Source organism: Atractosteus spatula, chromosome 2 (assembly GCF_055471065.1).
Source record: "Atractosteus spatula isolate fAtrSpa1 chromosome 2, fAtrSpa1.hap1, whole genome shotgun sequence".
In the NCBI taxonomy this organism is placed as follows: domain Eukaryota; kingdom Metazoa; phylum Chordata; class Actinopteri; order Semionotiformes; family Lepisosteidae; genus Atractosteus; species Atractosteus spatula.
In genome coordinates this window covers 65,240,164-65,260,659 of record NC_142707.1, presented here as the reverse complement: position 1 = coordinate 65,260,659, position 20,496 = coordinate 65,240,164, and the positions used below count along the sequence as shown (strand labels likewise).

General features: G+C 40.0%; 1 protein-coding gene across 11 annotated transcripts in view; it reads left to right on the top strand.

Moving 5' to 3' along the window:
* kidins220b (kinase D-interacting substrate 220b) overlaps nt 1-20,496 on the top strand; it is a 69,681-nt gene that overhangs the window by 8,557 nt on the left and 40,628 nt on the right. For all 11 annotated transcript variants that reach the window (XM_088907198.1, XM_088907182.1, XM_088907174.1 and 8 more), the window contains exons 2-18: nt 3,254-3,406; nt 4,164-4,262; nt 5,325-5,423; nt 8,247-8,345; nt 9,107-9,208; nt 9,719-9,817; nt 10,776-10,973; nt 11,293-11,391; nt 12,114-12,212; nt 12,321-12,419; nt 13,144-13,321; nt 13,996-14,160; nt 14,788-14,967; nt 15,834-15,999; nt 16,680-16,831; nt 17,601-17,890; nt 18,725-18,865. In XM_088907198.1, coding sequence (XP_088763324.1) covers nt 3,299-3,406; nt 4,164-4,262; nt 5,325-5,423; nt 8,247-8,345; nt 9,107-9,208; nt 9,719-9,817; nt 10,776-10,973; nt 11,293-11,391; nt 12,114-12,212; nt 12,321-12,419; nt 13,144-13,321; nt 13,996-14,160; nt 14,788-14,967; nt 15,834-15,999; nt 16,680-16,831; nt 17,601-17,890; nt 18,725-18,865 — 2,373 coding nt within the window. In that variant the 5' untranslated portion in view covers nt 3,254-3,298. The remainder of the gene's footprint in view (nt 1-3,253; nt 3,407-4,163; nt 4,263-5,324; nt 5,424-8,246; nt 8,346-9,106; nt 9,209-9,718; nt 9,818-10,775; nt 10,974-11,292; nt 11,392-12,113; nt 12,213-12,320; nt 12,420-13,143; nt 13,322-13,995; nt 14,161-14,787; nt 14,968-15,833; nt 16,000-16,679; nt 16,832-17,600; nt 17,891-18,724; nt 18,866-20,496) is intronic.

Genomic DNA, 20,496 nt, shown 5'->3' with positions numbered 1-20,496 from the left:
GTAAAGGCTCAAAATCTCATAAATACTCCGTTATGAGTTGGAAAACAGATGCAACTTGTAAAAGTGTCTTTCCAGAATAACAAAGAGCTACAGTTCTTTTCTTCTTTAAAACATCAAATTGGCATTCAAGCTTAATATTAAGATGATTAGCGGATTCCAAGAGAAAACAGTGTATTCCCAGCTGGGCTAGTTGGAACTGGCCTCTTCTCATTTACATACTTTCTTAACTCTTGTGGCATAATAAATGACTCTTGAAGGAAATTCATATTTTGTTATAGAGAAAAGTCAATGATGAAGCTGTGAAAATATATATATATAGCTGTATATATACTCTAGGGTGACCTATCAGTCCCTTCACTTATCAGCCCTGCCAGGTGGAGGATGTATGGGCTCTGCCTTGGCAAGAAACTGTAAGTCCAAAGCATTCAGTTGTTGAACAATGAAAAGATTCTTATTATTGTTGCTGTTTTAGACACTTTATCAGCGAATTGTCTGTTTTTAATCTTGCGATACTAGATTCGGATGACTGAGCAATGCTTTGACTGAGTAACGTTGTTAAATGTTGTTTTGTGTCATGATTCTGTACTGCTGCTATATTGCATATAAGTTTATGAGGTCTCGATGTGGAAGACAAATTCCCTTAGGGGTAATGAAGGTTCATTCAAAGGCAACAGTTGGAAATCTCCAAAACAAACTGGCGTTTTCAGGATACAAAGTGGGGAAAACGACCATTTGATATTGCTTGAATGTTAATATATATAATCCATGCAAGAAAGTGGGCTTTTTAGAATTGAGAACCATGCTATATCCAGATCAAGAACATGTTCAGATTAAACTTGGACCTTCTCATCAGCGTTATGTTTGGCATAGGTGATGCTCGGGTTGAGAAAAATTCATACCCTCTGTGAAATACTACAGGAGGTCTGTGCTTGGGGTTCATCGGGTTCTGGAGCCCCTATTATTATGGGGTGAATCTTGAATTACAACACTTACCAGGACATTTTGGCCAAGCATCTGGTTTTCCTGCCAGGAACCTCGAGTTGGTCAGAAATAAGACATTTCAGCATAACAGTGATCCTAAGCATATATCACAATCCACAAGGAAAAGGTTAATTGCACAGTCTTCAGACCTTGATCCAGTCTAACACTTGGGATTTGAAATCAAGGAGACGCTTCACAGAGGGAAACAGAGGGGTCTGAAGGACCTAGAGTAAATCAGCCTGGAGGAATGGTCATCAAGTTACCTTTAGAAGAGTCAGAGCCTCCTAACACTCTACAGAAAGGTTTTCTTGAGTGTAATCCCTGCCAGAGGAAGATTTACAAAACACTGACTACAGGGGTAGGAACACATGGGACCCTAGTGATTTTTACATTTTAACGAATACTGTACGTTTCATTACCTACACTGTTAGTGTTCAGTAATTAAACACAATATGAAATACACAGTAAAAAATGAAAAATAATAAAATCACTTTGGTGCTTTCCTAACATGACTGTATTACAGGTTAATGCAACTTTCAGTGTGAAAGCATGAGGTGATACCCAGGGATGAGATGCTTTTCCATGAATGGGCAATAAAGCTTGGATTGAATTGAGCACATTATGTTTACTTTGCGCTGTTAATCTGCTGAAACAACTCGCCACTCTAATTCTTTGTGCCTATAATGTAAACTCTCTGTACCTCGCAAAGTTTCTTGTGGGTCCATGAGAGGTTTTTACATGAAGCTTTTTTTTAAGTTGCTTTGAAGACCTTTTGAAAGTTTTTACATAAAGAGATTTTTACACAAACGACTCTGTAAGTTAAGTCTTGCATAATTTAGGGAGAATTTGTGATTGTATTCCTATTTCTTTAGGGTTATGAAAAAATCTGGAGAGCACTATATACACCTCAGACTCTATCTAGACGATGTATCTGCATACATGGTGTATAATATTGGCCTACATTTTGTTCCTGGCACCCATACTTTTTTCATCCACTATTTTATATTTGTATTGTGGTAAAGTACACTATTTATAGAAAGCTACGTAATGTTATCTTCTCATAGAAGATGTATACTGTAACACGTCTAGCAGGTGGAAGAAAATGAGTCAGGACAGCTCTAAATGTGGAAAATATCACTGTGGTGGAGTGGAAATTTAGTATTTCTAAACATGCAATTCTAACGCCACAGTATAATCTCTGGGGAGAAAAAAAAACTTAAATTGTTGGTTGTCTTGCAAATGTAGTTTACCATACCTCCAATTAAATAAAGCATGGTCCTGTCAGAAAGATCTTAAACTACTCTGCAAGAAATTAAACTGTGCATCAACTTGAACTGAGACAGAATCTGCTTTTCTGCCTGCAGTTAGGTCAGAAGGTTAGTTTTTTTTTGTACAGGCAACACATATTGACACCCTTACTGAATTATTCTTGCGGGATTAGTTGAAAGCGTAATATCTGGGTTGCAGATCTCAGTCTATGATTCTCTTCATGCACACTGCATTGCGGTGTTATTTTTCCATTGTTGTCTGACTAATGATTGGGACTGATTGTAAGGTGTATGGTGTAATAATTAAAATGAGGTAATGCCAAAGGGACAGTTAGCAGACAAAGCTGATCATTAGGTCTTCAAATTAAATAATTATGCATTTGAAACTGAATGATATTCTGTCGTTTACAGTATGGTTTAGGAAAGAACACATCTGACAGCTGCCTCTTAACTAATAATCTACTGCTGTATATAATATCCGTATAGTTAGATGTACTGTGAGTATGTGGGAATGTGTAACAACACGTAGCTGTGAATAACAAAAGGAAATAGCGTGATTCAAACTTTATTTATTTTAATTAAAACCTAAGCTTTTGTGATAACATTAGATTAAGAGATTCACGATATATACTTACAGTAAGTAAGCAGCCACTGCTGTCCCTGGAGGCTTAGACCAAGACATACAAACCCGGTCAGACTGAGAAAGACTTGGCTGTAGTGCAATGTGTACAGGTCTAGATCTGCTTTAAAGATATGCCAGAACTCCCTTCCCTCTCTCCCTGTGAACCTAATTATTTCACGGTTTGGCTTCGTAAGATCATCTTTATAGGGATCTGTTGTTTTTTTTTCAAGTGATTGAATAGCATTAGTAAAGATGATCCAAAAACAAGGCCACCCTGACCAGGGTGAATGCAGTCCAGAACTAGAGTAAGGCAGACATTCTGAGAAACGTCCTGTGTGATAATTCCCACTGTGGTCCTGGGTTGTTCCCCTCTGTGGTCCAGGTGTTGCTGTGAGGGGCAGAGCTGGATTCCACGTGTTCTCTGAAGATGACCAGCCTGGCCACACAGAGCCTGCTCACCTATGTGGAGGAGGAGAATGTGGTGGCACTCAAGGCCCTGCTGGAGAAGTACAAGGAAGTGGATGAGAGAAACGAGGTAGATGTTGTTTTGAAATCATTACTGCTTCACATACTGGGTTACTGCGGAGTCGAGCTTTCCTTGTCTCTTTTGAAATAATAGTAATTGCTTACATGTATATGGCGCTTTTCTGGACACTCCACTCAAAGCGATTTATAGGTAACAGGGACTCCCCTCCACCACCACCAGTGTCTGGCCCCTATTGTTTGGCTAGTTAAGTAGCTATTCCATTTATATGGGTCTAAAAAATGGAGCCCACCTACAAATTGTAGCGCAAAATCTAAAAGGGAACCTAGCTTAACTAGAAAAAAATGTTGTACCTTTTATTTTTTAAGCCCTCTTATAATTGTGCTACCGATCCTATGAAGCAAGTGGGGCTGAAATTACAAAAAATATATTATCAGAAGCTTCCGAGATGAGATAAACTACCAGAGGTGCGTGTTTACAGATTTAGCTCATGACCAGTCCGGGTGCAGGCTTGTCTGTTAGCGGACTGCCTTTGTGATTCTCCAAGCCCGTCGTGTGTTACTGGGACCAGGTAGGCCTTCAGAGGAAAGTCCTTATCCCTTCCATTCTGGCCCAAAGGTTGCCACAATACATCCAGGGTAATTAACAATTGATATCCAATTAATATTATTTAGGCGGCAGTTGTCAGCATATTCTGAAATTCTTCAGTGAAATTAGTTTGTTGCAAATTGAAAGTGTGTTCCTGTGTTCCCGGAATGTGGTTCTGTTTTGAATGTTAAATGACAGCCTGTTGTTCTTCGTCCTGTAGAATGGACAGACTCCATTGATGCTGGCAGCTGAGCAAGGCAACTTAGAGATTGTTCAAGAGCTCTTGAAAAAAGGAGCAAATGTCAACCTGGATGATATCGTAAGTATAACTGCTGTTGTGCATTTATAGTTTGTTTTCCTAGTTTTAGCCTTCTGCTGTATAATAGGGCCCTTCAGGACCTTTTGTCATAGTATAACACATCCAGACCTTCAGGGGCAGTGTCATTTCCTTGCAACTCATGATCTTGAATATGAAACAGTAAATCTCAATTTAGTACACAAAAACTCAAAATATGGAAACACTGATCGGTGGATTTAGTACTGTGCTTTTTGTAATGAGACATTAGCAAACAACAGGACCAGGCTGTGACATACAGTCCCGTTTCTCCTCTTACTGTGACTTGGTACTGTAGCTGTTTTGTTTGTAGATTCTAAACATGTCTTCAGTCATTGACAGTGATGAAAGCAAAAACATTCTAGCAATTGTATTGTTTCTTAGCTTCGCTGCTTCAGAGATTCTAGTTGGATTCCTGTTAGAGAAATGAGATTTGTTGTGAGGAGCAAAGATGACAAACAAAAAATTAATACAGTGGTCTGTACCAATTTAAGACACTGGAAGCAGAAACAAGCCAGAAACAAACATAGGTATAGTGTAACCTGTCTCTCTTAGATTTTCAAAGAATTACAGCAGATGAGTCTTGTGATCACATTTGAAAAAATGCATCACATCTGTTACACGATAGAATGAAATGCTGCATAGTCCTTGTGATTCCAGCTCCTTAAATTTGCAGCTTTGAAGCAAATTATAGAAATACCATAATGAACAACTATGAGGAGAAATGGTGCACCTTTAATTTTACCTGAGGGCTGAACATGTCAGAATTTGACAAAACGATGAGTGTATATTACCACAAGCAGGCATTAATCTCCGCACACATGCTGTACTCTAGTCTCTGAGCAGCACTCTAGGGCGGTCTCGGTTATTGGCTGTTAGGAACAAGTTGAAGGGCTTCACCACTTGCTTCACAGATTGAATTATATAAATGAGCACTTGGTATGACCAGTTGGTATGTAGCACGTTAACCATGTCTGGAAGACTTTTTATGGGTTGAACTCTGCTGTATTGAGTCTGTCATGTAAAAGTCCTGCTGTGCTTCCACAGGACAGCTGGACAGCCCTTATCTGTGCATCAAAGGAAGGCCATACTGAAATTGTGAAAGAGCTGCTGAGCCACAATGCCAACCTGGAACACAGGGATATGGTAAGTGCTGTGTATACCACAGGCTTGTGAGCTGCTTTACAAACTGTCACTAGAACATGGTGTTTACTTTGTGGATGTACTTGTATATTTAAAGGCTTTTTGGGTTTAAAGGCTTTTTGTCTCCAAACAGTCTTCGTACTTTAGTGATGTAACTTATTTTTCATTCTCATAATTCTTCACATACAGCAATTATTTCACACACATTAAACTATTACTCTAAGTACAGTAGCTCTGGTCAATAATGAAATCATTCTCCAGCTGTAAAAGCACTTGGACTAGTAGTTGTATTAAGTTGTGTCCTCCATAATCATAATATTTATGCATCTCTAAAGAAGATTTACTTAAAGATGAAGCACACATTTAAATAAAAAACAGGCATTAGACACACACCTAATCCAAGCAGATTTTAAATGTAAGTGTTGACTATAAATATTTGTAATTGATCTTTGTAATTTGGAATTTGAGTGTAGACTATAAATATTTTTTTTTTATGTCGGTCTACCTCAGCTTCCCTCAAGTACTCTGAATAGTATCCTGATTTACGGGTTTCAAATGATTTGGTTAAAGTATATTTTGTGTGTAGTTTATTGGTATTACATTTTCAATGAAATTTAAGTTACATTAAGAAATATTCTCATCTGCGGTTGACTTCTAAACTGGACAGGTTATTTTAAAATGGGTGTAGTTTTTAACAAAGTAAATGTACGTTACTGTGTTTTAGCTGATATTGTATGTAAAATGAAGGATAAGAGCCTCGTTCAGTAGTGGAAACAGGCACTGTTCCTGTGTGAGGAAAGCGCACTGGACCTTCTTTACAGAATCCCAGCATGCTGAGATATGTGTCTCTCTCGTTTCTGAGGTTCTGCACTGGGCAGACAAAATTTATGATGCTGTATTTATCCTCTTTCAGACCATGCAGTCAGAGTTGCCCACAGATTAGTTTGTGCTGCCTTAATGCTTGCTCTAATTAACAAAAAGATTTTTGAATCCTTGATAATCCTGCTCAAATGTAAGCCAGGAGTGATGTATTTGTATTTTCTTTCATTTGTATCAGTTAGAAGGTTAGATTTATAGGTAACCTGTCAAAGTTAATTGCACAAGATTTAATGTTCCCCTAGCCCTGTCACTAAAGTCGATTGAAGTTAAATAAAAACAGGAAAGCAGGGTTTAAATTTGTACTTTGCATGTAAGTCCATTTGGTGCCTATGTGTCTGGAGGAGAGTGCTTTCATAATAATGACAGTGACGAAAGTGAAAAACCATATATTTCCCAGTCTTGAATTTCACTTGGCGTTAGGCGTTAAGTGTCTTGGTGTCACACAAGGTAAGTGCTGGTTCAAAGCATTAGTCACAATAGAAAATCTGAAGTCACTGTCTGAAATGATGATATTACGTTATGTGCAGACAGACCATGTCCGTGAACACGTATGCACTGAATTGGAAGAGTGGATGGAGTCTCTATGGCCCGATCATGCAATTTGAATTCAGTCATTGCAAAAGATGCTGTTTTAGTTAATCTGCCTTCATCTGCTGAATCGTGAACATAAACAGAACCTGCAGTTGAAACTGGCACATTTTAAGGTGTTTGCACAGTCACTGACATATAGTAAATGTTGGCAATCTCCACTTCTACAGCATTTGTTTGTAGTAGTTTATGTAAATATTGTTTGTCCTTAAATGACAATGATACTTCTTCTGGATTTATTGAACTCATCCATCCTAGCAAGCAGTGTTGACATTTTTCATAAATGAGAGACATTATTTTCAAACGTGTAGTTCGACAAACAAAAAAGTAATTGCCCTTAATAAATTAGTGAAGAACACTATTGAACATGGTGGGAGGTAGTGTGTATGTGTCTGACTTTATTTCGGGTAGATTGAAAGATTAGCTAATTCATTCATCCAGCATGCTGTAAATCTTCTGGATTTTAGCCAGCAATATGCTGCATAAACTAAGTAATGATATAAGCAATAGTAAGAATTTTTGCAATACTCAAATTCTTTATATATAAAGACAAAGAAAGTACTAAAAAATGTCTGAAGGCTTAAAAAGCCTATTGGACTTCTTTTCATTAAACATAATTGTAGTGTGTTTTGGTTTCATAGCAGGATGCGCTGACATAGAAACCCGTTAACGATTGTACATGATGTTTAGCATTAATAAAATAGAAAACCTGACTATTTCAGAAGAGTGCAGGAAAGCTTAGTTTGTCTAAAAATTTGCCTGAAGGCTGATCATGTGAAATGATTGTAATAAATTACTGCTTAAAACATACAGCATACAGCAAATAGCAGGTTGTTTGAAAAGTGGTTGGTTGAACTAGCATATTATGCCATTTCATATTTGCTAGTTGAAAGTTTCTGTTATTTTTTTTAACCTAAGACACTCCTATATATATATTTATATGTGAAACACCTCATAAACATTAAAGCAAAATGTAGCTGAGCTGCATTCTCTTTTTTGCACTTAATTTGAAATGGACGAGCAATATGGTTGTAACAAAATAACTGAAGAAGCCCTGATATGCAGCTCTTCTTGGCATGTCCCCTGTGAGTTTGAATGCTTTATGCTGCCAGGAATTGTGCGAAAAGACATTTTGGCATCCTCATTGGAATCAAACCATAATTGAGAGTGGATGACTACACGAGAAAGAACATGAGGAAGGTTACAAACAGTTTCCTCGACGAATCCAGGGCATCGGCTTCACAGACATGGCTGGGCTAGCTTCGGGGAAAGAGCCTCCCGTGTCAGATCAACTCCGTCCGATGATCAAGTGCAAAACTAACTTGCGCTGGTGTTTATAGCTGGTCTGTGCTTTTGCAGGGCGGATGGACTGCCCTCATGTGGGCTGCATACAAAGGCCGCGTTGAGGTGGCAAGAATGCTGCTTGCCAAAGGGGCCAACCCCAACATCACTGGCCAGGTACGCTCTTATGTTCTGCATTGTAGCCCTTTTCCCTGGGACGACTACGAACATATTCAACACATTTTTGTTCTCTCGAATTGACTACTGTAATGCTCTACTCACTGGGGTATCTAAATCTACTCTGAACAAACTGCAGTATGTCCAAAACTCAGCAGCCAGAATCCTGACCAGGTCTAGTGCAAGTGTTCACATTACTCCTATCCTGGAGTCCTTGCACTGGCTTCCGGTCAAATTCCGTGTAGATTTTAAAATCCTCATGCTCACCTATAAGGCTCTGCATGGCTTGGCACCTCAGTACCTGTCTGAACTATTATTGCCCTACTCCCCACCTCGCAACCTTTGCTCTTCTAACTCTGGTCTCCTTACTGTCCCCCAAGCCCGTCTACATTGTATGGGTGACAGGGCCTTCTCCTGTTATGCCCCCAAGCTCTGGGACTCTCTCGCCAAGGATATCAGAGAGTCACCTTCTCTAAACTCCTTCAAATCCAGACTCAAAACCCTCTTCTTCAGAAAAGCCTTTACTTAACCGGTTCCATTCTTCACCCCTCTGAAAAAAATAAACAAACTTTATTTTGATGCATAGCTACATCATAGCTACATGTAGCATCATAGCATAGCTACATAGCTACATCAGTGTTTTACAACTGCTCATGATACGAGAAGGCCCTTCTGTATATTTGCAGTTGTTTCTTAGTGGGAAAATGTCTTGGTGTAAGATTTCCGTTGTCTGTATATATTAATATTCCCTTCCACCTCAGCAATACAGCGTCTATCCCATTATCTGGGCGGCTGGGCGAGGACATGCAGAGATTGTGCATCACTTGCTTCAGTATGGCGCCAAGGTCAACTGCTCAGACAAAGTGAGTATGCATCGTTGCACGTGCTTTGGATTGTGTGTAGAGAGTTATCCTAACAGGAGAGGATATCCGTTTTGACTGGTTTTGTTTATAATATTATACATACTATAGCCTGTAGCCACACACACATTTGTGTTAATGATTAGAGCATGTAAAAGATTTTGGCACTTTTTTAAAAGAACCCTTCATAAACGTTTCTTTATAACTGTAAAACAACTAAAAGTTGTGGTTAGTTTTTTATTTGTCATGACGCTGATTTTGTAAGGCAAAAATGAAAAACTTATATGTTGTGAATTTAAACACTTGTGCCTCACAAGTAAAATGTCTTATTTTCTAGTGCAGGAAAAGGTGGTGCCATTCTCAGGGTTCTTCAGAATTAACCCCTTTATTATAGGCTTTCATGTTAGGGTCCTCTGAAATGCTTCAAAAACTAAGTTCAGGAGTCTTCAAAGTAGTCTCAGGTTTGCTCTGTACATGTGATTAACTGTGCAACTTGTTCAATTTTTTTGTCAGTACGGGACCACCCCCTTAATCTGGGCAGCCAGGAAAGGCCATTATGACAGCGTGATGCACTTGCTGGAGAATGGAGCCGATGTGGATCAGGAAGGAGCTGTAAGTTCCGATGAGAAGCACAGTGTGGTACTCCTTCAAGATGGAAGCCCCTGCGTGCAGTCAGCTATTTCTATTTTTTTTTTCCATGCAAATTTATAAACACCACTTTTCATGCAGTCAAAGCTGCTAGGCTGTTTTAAAGCAGGGAGGGAGCAGCTGTCAGAATTATTTTGTGTCGAACCTGCAGACCACAGACATGCTTTTGGTCACCAGAGGCTATAAATGGCTGACTGGTTACTAACCTCTCTATAATTATGACATAATGATGCTTTGTTTTGCTTACCATCTCTTTGCTTTTTGTTTTTGCAAGACAATTATACTGTAATAATGTACACGCCCAAGCACCTGGAACGTTTCCAGCTTTATAAGCGAGAAAGATATATATATCTTTGGGATAATAGGGTAATTGTGCATAAATATACCAATGGTAGTTAACCAGAATAATTCCAGGTTTATACAACTTTTGATCAACATGAAGTTTACTGTTTTAAGGTTATATTTGTATGTATATTGTGAAAAAATAAATACTGGTATACAAGAAGAATTTTCTTCTTTGAAGGGTGATTAAAAGATTCTGAAATCTAATATTTTAACCTTAGGTAAAATAGGAAAAGGAATAAGTTAGTAATATTGAAAAGCCTTGAAAATGTAACAGTATGTTACCTTAAAGGCTGGGTGATGAATCCCAGCTTTTTATTTAACTACCCAAAATTTTTTATTCTTTGTAGCTACATAATGTTAGAAGTTTGTTTACCAATCATAGTGTGGAACTAGCACTCAGTTGTGTTAAACTGTACAATTTTAGCGTTGTTTACTTGGATTGATTGAATGCTTGTAGTAGGAAATTTGTATCTAAAAAAAAAAGAATATGTTGAATCCCGACCTGTTCGTCAAACATTTCAAAGAGCGTATACAAGAGGATTTTTCAGTTGGCTTGCTCCCCTTCTTGTCCTCTCAGAACTCCATGACAGCCTTGATCGTGGCAGTGAAAGGCGGCTACACTGACGTGGTGAAGGAGCTGCTGAAGAGGAACCCAAATGTCAACATGACAGATAAGGACGGGAACACGGCGCTGATGATTGCAGCCAAAGAAGGCCACACCGAGATTGTGCAAGACCTTCTGGACGCAGGGACCTACGTCAACATCCCAGACAGGGTGGGCACTGCTCATGGTAGAAGATCAATAGGAAGAAGTCCTTAGTGCCTTGCCTTTAATAATCTCTAGTGTGAAAAAAACAATGAATGGAAAAAATATATAAATATGAGCTAACACCGTATAAAAAATGTTGATTGGCTGTACTCTTAGAAGTTTGTGTGAAGATTGTGTTCTTTTCTCACCAGATTCTGAATGTTGCAAGGGAACTGGGCATTGCCTAGATCTAAGTCTCATTGTTGTTAAATGTAGATGATGTGTGTGTATTCTGGGTGAAGGAAACGAGTGTGGGCTGACTGTGTGTATTGTTTTTGTCTTTCAGAGTGGGGACACAGTGCTTATTGGTGCAGTGAGAGGTGGCCATGTGGAGATTGTTAGAGCACTGCTGCATAAATACGCTGACATAGACATCAGGGGGCAGGTGAGATTTGTGTTAGAAAATCACTGAGCAATTTGATGATAATAATAATACTATTATATAATCTACTATATTATTATATAATACTGTATGATATTGTATTGTATATTATATAAAATATAATAATAAGACTACCAATGTGTAGGAGAGCAGAAGCCATTTCATGGATGAGGATTATTAGGAGGCCATGGTCACACCCCTACTCTTTTCGAGAAATGCCCTGGAAATTTTAATGATCGCAGAGACTTCGGTTTTAGGTCTCATTTGAAGGAAGGCATCTTTTTACAGTGTAGTGTCCCCATTACTATACATTAGGACCCACACAGACCGTGGGGTGAGCGCCCCCTACTGGCCCCACTAACACCTCTACCAGCAGCAACCTTAGCTTTCCCAGGACTCTCCCATCCAGGAACTGACCAGGCTCACACCTGCTGAGCTCCAGTGGGTGGCCAGTTGTTTGTTGCAGAGTGATATAGCTACTGGTTAAAATAAGTGCTGCAAGTGGCAGGGTTTGCAAAGATCTGGTATCGTCTGAAAATTATCATCATTTTACAGTAATGAAGATTATCTCAAAGAAATGATGGTAAAAATGGTACCGCTCAAGAAGGGACTTTTTGAGTTTGTTTAATACTAGGAAAGAGTTTTTCTTTTGTGATGCACACACCTGAAGAGGTGAACATTTTGAGCGTGGTTTGATCTTGCACCTCCTTCGTCCTGTTGTCTAGGATAATAAGACTGCGTTGTACTGGGCGGTAGAGAAAGGGAACGCCACTATGGTGAGAGACATCCTGCAGTGTAATCCAGACACTGAAACCTGCACCAAGGTAAGGGCAGTAATTAACCTTATCATAGCGCATCTGGAAAACCCTGATTGCAGAACCTGCTGTAGTAAATGAAATCTATTCTAAACAGCTGTCTTTTTCTCTTGGCAGGATGGAGAGACCCCTCTTATCAAGGCCACGAAGATGAGGAACATTGAGATTGTGGAGCTGCTCCTGGATAAAGGAGCCAAAGTGTCTGCTGTAGACAAGGTGTGGTGATGTGCCATTACACTCTCTGTGTGGAACAATGACCCAGCAGTAATGGGGAGATTCAACGAAAGATAAATACCCACAGAATAATCACAGTTGAGCAATATCGTGCCATCGTCACGCTTGTAGGTTTGAGCGATGTTCGTATAGAGAATTAGTAATAGGTTTATTCCATGCTGAAAAAAAGAAGAAAGAGAACATAATGTTTCGGCCGTGGAGCCTTCTTCAGGTGTGAGAGAGACAAGGCAGTAGGCACAGGTAAAGTAGCGGGAGAACAAAGGCTGGGAGGGAGGAGGAGCGAGAGGCGGGAGCAGGGGACAGAAAGAGAGGCCAATCTAGAGGTGTGAAGTCAGAACGGGTATACAGAGGTGTGAAATGAAACTTCCAATGAATGGAGAAAATTTAAAAGAACAGTAGTCTGTCGTTAAAAGAAGGGAGAATGTGTGCTCCTAGCTGCATAATAATTATTCATAATAATTGTTCTTTTGCAGCCTACGCATGCTGATGCAGCTACCCACCTGAACTAATATAGAGAATTAGCCTGGTGTAATCTAGCAGAGCCGAATAATAGGAAGACAGATAATAAAAGACAATCAGCATCTTCATTAATTCCATATTTTTTAGACTTTTTAAATTACACTGTCATATAGAGAGATTTTTACGCGATAACAGGGTACTTTGTAAAAGCCAAGAAATGAAATCTATTGTCTGTTTTTCCTGACAGAAAGGAGATACCCCTCTTCACATTGCAATTCGGGGAAGAAGCAGAAAGCTGGCCGAACTTCTTCTGAGAAACCCCAAAGATGGACGTCTACTGTACCGCCCCAACAAAGCTGGAGAAACCCCTTACAACATTGACTGCAGCCACCAGAAGAGCATCTTGACTCAGATTTTTGGAGCACGTAAGTAGATAGTATGGCCTTTCACAGTAATGTTTACATTTCACCTTTCATACTGTCGTTCTGTTGGCTCAATATTACTGTTATTAATAATAGGAAATCTTGACTTGAGTTAATTTCAGATAACATAAAACTATTTACAGGAAAAAACCACTTGAAACATTGATCATTATAAGAAAACAAGGAACAATCCATACTGTATGTTTCCTGAAACAGCATAAGTTTCTCATACCTTCCATGAATTTACAGGTGTACTTTTTAGTCTCCAGTCCCATAGCTGAGTACCCAATAGTTTACATGCATTCAGTCAAAGGGAAGAAAAATATAAAATCAAATACCAGTCACTGACTCAGTTGAAAGGGATCCAGACTGCTAATTCCGTTTTATAAAAAGTTAAAAAAAAACTGCTGCAAGAATTCACAAAGTTACAGTTACAAGTCGGGAGTGACTCAGGAGGTGCTTATTCAGAGGAGGTGGCAGACGCTGCTGGTTTGAGTTGTCGGTGGCTGTGCGCACCTGGTCAGGTCAAGTTGGGTGGGATTCTGACCGTCGGGAAACTCTGGGAAAAACAGATATTGGGAAATCGGTATCCAGGATGAGCCCGAGACTGATTGCCGGGTGCCTCTTTCGCGAGCTGGAAAACGAGTTGGTGTTTTTTTTTTTTTGCGTCTCCTCAGGGCATCTGTCTCCCACGGAGTCAGATGGCGACATGCTGGGCTACGACCTGTACAGCAGCGCGCTGGCGGATATCCTGAGTGAGCCCACCATGCAGCCGCCTATCTGCGTGGGCCTGTATGCTCAGTGGGGGAGCGGGAAGTCATTCCTACTCAAGAAGCTGGAAGGTAAAGCCTGTGCTGGTGCCTTGTGCTCGCCTGACCCTTTGTGTACTGTGTCATTCATCAGATCTTCTAAGGCTTTGCTCTGTTACTCTGCTGATCTGGGAGAAGAGGTTTGGGTCCTGATGCAGCTCTACACGTTCCCTATTAATTCCTCAGTTCAGATATTACTGGATTTGGCTGTTATAACCAGCCATGATGGTACAACAGGATTTGCAGTTGTACTTTTGTGAAAGTAATAATTCACATTTGCCATCGGGTGTTATTCTTATTTCCGTCTGGTAACCTTATCTAGGTAGGACGTCTGCGCACAAATTCATTATGTCTCTCGGGGAAGAGCATCTGGTAAAACACCCTTACAGAGGAGATTAATGTTACGATTTCAGTATTTAAATGGGACTGGAAATTTGTTGGACGAAAGTGGTGAAATTTACAGTGCAGGGGACTTCTGCTGACTTGAATTGAGGAACCTGCACGCTAGTTATCCTTAGATGTAAAGCACTGAATGAAATAATTAAGCAATGTAAAGAACAAATCAGTTTTACTGCAGTAAATAGCAATGTGCAATGTACTCACTAAGTAACTGGAGGCCCAGCGGCTTGTCTGACGTGTTGTTTTCTCGGCTGGGTGCAGATGAGATGAAGACGTTTGCAGGGCAGCAGATCGAGCCTCTGTTCCAGTTCTCCTGGCTGGTGGTTTTCCTCACTCTGCTGCTGTGTGGCGCCGTGGGTCTGCTCCTGGGGTTTGCCGTTGACCCCAAACTGGGCATTGCTGTCGGGCTCAGCCTGCTGGCGGTCCTGTACATATTTTTCGGTAAGAGCGCAGTTTGCCAGGATAAGGTCGGTCATATAATAATTTTGCTATCAGTGTATTTGGCTTTGTATTATGAATGTGTAGAACCTAAGAGAGATGCCTCAGTTCCTCTGTGCTGTGCAGGTGTCAGTACAATGTACAGATAGTTGGTTTATTTGTACTGATATACACCTGGAAAGGGGAAGAGTAATCTAATCTAATCTAAGTAATCAGGCACACCTGAAGAAGGCTCCATGGCCGAAATGTTGTGTTCTCTTTCTTCTTTTTTTCAGCATGGAATAAACCTATTACTTGTTCCTTTGCAGCCTACACATGCTGACGCAGCTCCCCACCTGAACTAATAACCTTTTAGTTTATCACTAAATCTCTATGAATGTTTTTTCCCCACACAGTCTTTAAAAAAAAATAGCTACATTTTAGTTTTTTCCCAAGTTAAAGGAATGACATAGAATTATTCAGCAGAATTTGAATATTCTATTATTCAGGTCTTTAAAATTGAGAGGAATATGAGCTCAGAAAGGTTTTTGAAAACGGCTAGAACATTTTGTGCACTGCTGTAGAAGGATGTCATTCTCCATGAAGACACAAGAGGGCGACGTTTTACAGGCACAGAGACGCTGTGACTTGATCCATGTTTGTTTGCAACCAGATGGCAACCCAAAACCTCTCTTTGTTTAAATGTAGGGAATTTTTTTAGCAGTGAAATACACACAGCTGTGTATGCCAGGACTCCTGGTGATTTTGTTTTTTGATGTGGTTGATTTTCAAGTCTTCTGAATTTCATGACTCTTGTGGATTCCAACTCGGTTACCGTACCCACAAGAACTGACCTACTCCTTCGTGTCTTTGCTGCGTTTCTTTTGCAGTGGTGGTATACTTTGGGGGGCGCAGGGAGGGGGAGAGCTGGAACTGGGCTTGGGTTCTCAGCACCAGGTTAGCCAGACACATCGGGTACCTGGAGCTGCTCCTCAAGCTGATGTTTGTGAACCCCCCGGAGCTGCCTGAGCAGACGACCCGAGCGCTGCCAGTCAGGTAAAACTCCACACCGCCTCCCTCCTGCGCTGAGGTGGAGGCGGTTTGCCTGCCGCTTTCTTTTGCCTCCGTAGAGAGCGGGACTTTCTTCTCTTTTTCTTCAGCATTTTTAATTTCTTGTAACTCGGGCTTCCTTGTAAAGACAAAGCTGGGAGTAGGGAACAAGCCACCCAGCCATTGTTGTTGAAGCCAGTATGCTGGCCTTCTTCAGAAAATGGCTGGAGTACATCTTTGGATCAATTAGCTACTAACTACCCAGCTGGTGAGATGGATCGAATGGCTTCCTCTCCTCTCCTCTTCCTTCCTCTCCCCTCCTTTGTTATAGATTCTATAAACTCATTTAAACTCCACTATAAACTCATTTTAAGCTCCACTGCTGTGATATAAAATTATACAGGTTGCTTTTTGTCACCGCAGTAGTGTGCTACTGTTGACGAAGGTCTCAGACATGCCACACATTTCCGCCGAGCCATGTAGGCCTTGTTTTGTTAATATTGATAGCTGACGTATGAGGTGAAACCTCATCAGAGGTACTTTACCATTTTACTGCCATCGATTTGGTAAAAGGAGACAGCAGCTAAGTTTGCCACTGACCTAAGCCTCATTTATCAAAGCTTAGGCAATTTATCTGTAGTTCATTGTATGTGTTAAATCGCTCTTCAACTTGTTTTGTGTCGTAGGTTTTTGTTTACAGATTACAGCAGGCTGTCCAGTGTGGGTGGGGAGACATCCATGGCCGAGATGATAGCGACCCTCTCTGATGCCTGCGAAAGGGAGTTTGGCTTTCTGGCAACCAGGTTGTTTAGGGTCTTCAAAACAGAAGACACACAGGGTAGGAATAAGAAGTGTGATTCTGTGAGGGACTGCCTCTGATTTATAGTGCGTTTTGGAAACTGTATTCTAATTTTTGCACTTTTATATATTTTCTTACCAAGAAAAAAGTGGAACGTGCCAGAGTAACTTTGCTGATGTGTTTCTTGCATTAACAAATGTGAGCTTCTGATGTTAATGACAATGCAGTGTCAGATGAATATTAAGTGATTTCCTCTGCAAGTAAAATTTTAGAAACAAAGCAGCTGTTTTCCATTCTGATTGTAATAATAATGTAATGTTTCTTTATTAGCCCTATACAATTTCTTGCATTAGGAATTCGTCTTTTCGCATACCCCAGCTTTTCTCCATGAGACACAGACACACAGACAGGGAGAGAAGCTTGGGGTCAGAGCACAGGGTCAGGGTCAGAGCACAGGGTCAGGTACGGCGCCCCTGGAGCAGTTAGGGTTAAGGGCCTTGCTCAGGGGCCCAATGGAGTAGGATTCCTCTGCCGGCCGTGGGATTTGAACCGGCAACCTTTCAGTCACAGTGTACTATGTACGCTGCTTTTCAAGTAAATGACAATTAACATAAATTAGTCAATTAACAAAATGAAAGGTTTGCTTTTTTCTTAATTATATTTTGTCAGGTTTATTATATAACCAATAAATTAATCAAATAAAATCTAGGGTTGTTACCTTCTTTTTGTCTAAGGAAGATATAGACGTATTAGGCAGCTGGACACTATTAGACATTATTGAAAATTAAGCATCTTTTTATCTTTTCAGGGAAAAAGAAGTGGAAGAAGACGTGTTGTGTGCCTTCATTTGTCATCTTCCTGTTCATCCTGGGCTGCCTGATCGCAGGGTTCACGCTGCTGGCCATTTTTAAAGTGGACGTGAAGAACATGACAGTGAACGCCGTACTAATCTCCATGGCCTGCGTCATCAGCCTGGCCCTTGTCCTCAACTGCCGTACATGGTGGCAAGTGCTGGACTCTGTGCTCAACTCCCAGAGGAAGCGCCTGCATAGCGCTGCCAACAAGATGCACAAGCTCAAGAGTGAAGGCTTTATGAAGGTCATTGAAGCTTTAAAGTATACACCAACATCCACTGGCATACCTATAGCCCATAATATGTATACAATAAATAATATGCTAGAGGCTTCTATCAAGTTTTGATTTTTGGAGGCTTAGCTTTAGCATGATGCAACAAGGGGTGGGCCACAAAAGGACTCTTGAAATAGGCAGGTTCCTGGCCAGCACCCTAATGCGACCTGTATTTACATTCTTTATTTACATCCATGGGGAAATACACCAACTTCCATCAAAGCAAAATAACTAAATTAAAGCCTACCTCTTTTTTGAACTCTTGGCTAATTGTATCTTCAGTCTTACCAAGTCCGGCAGCTAAGATGCTTACAATAACAAATAATTATTGTGGACCTTGAAGTGGTGGTAACTCACACAGCGCATGGTGTCTCCTGGTTGCAGTCTTATACAGAGTTTAGTGCCTCCTAGTAGCCATTCTTTCTCTCTCCACTCTCCCCTCGCGTGTTCGGCAGTCTGCTTACATAGGCTGGGGAAGAACACACAGCTATTTTCTGCTCTGCTGCATCCTGGCAGCCTCCATTTCATGGCTGACAGCTCTCTACAGCCATCTTGGTATGGGCAAAGATGTCTTAAGCAGTGCAGTACTATCTGGGAAAAGTACCGCCCTTTGATGACCCTGCCCCTGGAGGCATTACAAGCAGTTGATTTTACTTCTGTTGTTCCTCTTGCATGCCTGTATTGTTGTTTTTAGAAATCCACATCCTGTGATCTGTTAACTGACGGTCCATCTTCACAGGTTAGCTCTTTGAGTTACCGCAGACTTGCAGTTTGACACCCAGTATTGTTTTGTTGTTTAAAAAGGTTTTAAAATGTGAAGTGGAGATGATGGCCAAAATGGCAAAGACAATTGATGGCTTCACTCAGAATCAGACCAGACTGGTTGTCATCATTGATGGGCTGGATGCCTGTGAACAGGATAAAGTCCTACAGATGCTCGACACTGTAAGTACTGTACATCTCCTTCTTTAGAATCCTCCTCCATCGTCACTACTACCCAACTGTTTGGCTGCTTTCAAATGGTAGTTTAATTAAGGAACAGTTCTATAAAAATTGTGGGATGAATGTGTTTTCAGCAAAAAGCTTCAGTGTGCTCTTTTCCTTTTTGTTTCCTGGTACAAAAATGATCTTATTTGTCAACAACTGCTGCAGTGCCATATTATTGTAGAAAATAAAGATCTAGAAAAAGTTAACTGGGAAATAAACATATCAGTGTGCTTGGTACAATCGGGGAGAGAGATGATGATTTTGACTTCTCGGGTGGCTGCCGAGTGAAGGCAGATCAGAAGGCCTATCAGAAGATCTCATTAGATCTGTTTCTTGATTGTTTTGATGCCTGATATATATTTGTATCCTACTTAAGTGAATTTTGGTGGGACTGTAAAACTGGAAGGAGTTAAAATTCCATCTCCATTGGGAGTAATAGAATTTCCTTTAGCCAAATGTAATTATTTTGGAAAATGATATCCTTGAATTTGTAACCTTCCTTACACTAATTAGATATTCTGCCTGAATGACTTTATTGGAGGTCATGAGAAGAGTTTTTGTTTTCAGTAAGCGTCTAAAATTATTTTTATTTAAAATTATGAGATTAATTTTTAAAGACAAAACTAAACATTTTACAATATCAGCATAACTTTAATTCAAAAACTATTCAAATGATACTAACACTTAAAAGATAGGCAAACAATTATTACTTTATTGCTAATGTAATATAAAAGCTAGTCTGTTAAAGAGAGCTATTGACAGTTTATAAAGCCCTGTTTGTACCTTATTAAGTTTGTTCCTTATTAAATAGAGCCACTGGTATATATTTGGATTTTGAAAAGCCCTAATGATGAAAATTGCAGTTGCCACACAGCAGTCAGGGTTGTTAATTCTTATGTATCAAATGTCTTTTTTTAAACCTTTCCATGTTCAATTCAAGCTTCATTATGCCCAGGGGAAATTTGTTTTGTGGCAGAGCCTGACACAAAAATACAATGAAAACAACCACCACTAACTAATAGTTCCAGACAGCAGAATTTGAGGAAATAAAGTAATGGCTTTACATTGATTTATGAGTCAAATTGCAAAGGATGTGTGCTATGTATTCCATAATGCTGCTGGCCTTCTTCAGAACCCTGTGTTTGTAGACAGCATTTAGGTTAATTTGATTTACCTCCAAAATTTACTACCTCAGTTTTCCCAAACCTATTACAGTTTGCAGTCCTGGTGTTATCAAACTTCCAGACAAGACAGAATGTTAAGATACTTCCAATACATTATTTGTAGAAAAGTGTTAAGATATTTCTGTCCACCTTAAAGCAGCTAAGCTTGATTAGAGAACAAATCATTGTTGGCCCTTTTTTGTTATTTATTTATTTTATCTCATTTGTCCCATTTATCTATTACCAGTCTCAAAAACATATCATCAACAACTTCCATAGACATACCACTTATTACAGTGGGTTGAAGGATGGCTACATTTTTATATATCCTTTCATCGCTTAAAATTGATGAATAGCTCAAACTATAAAGGGGACAAGACACAGCTCAGAGTTCCAGCCGAAGGGCAGCATACATCAGCTCATCAT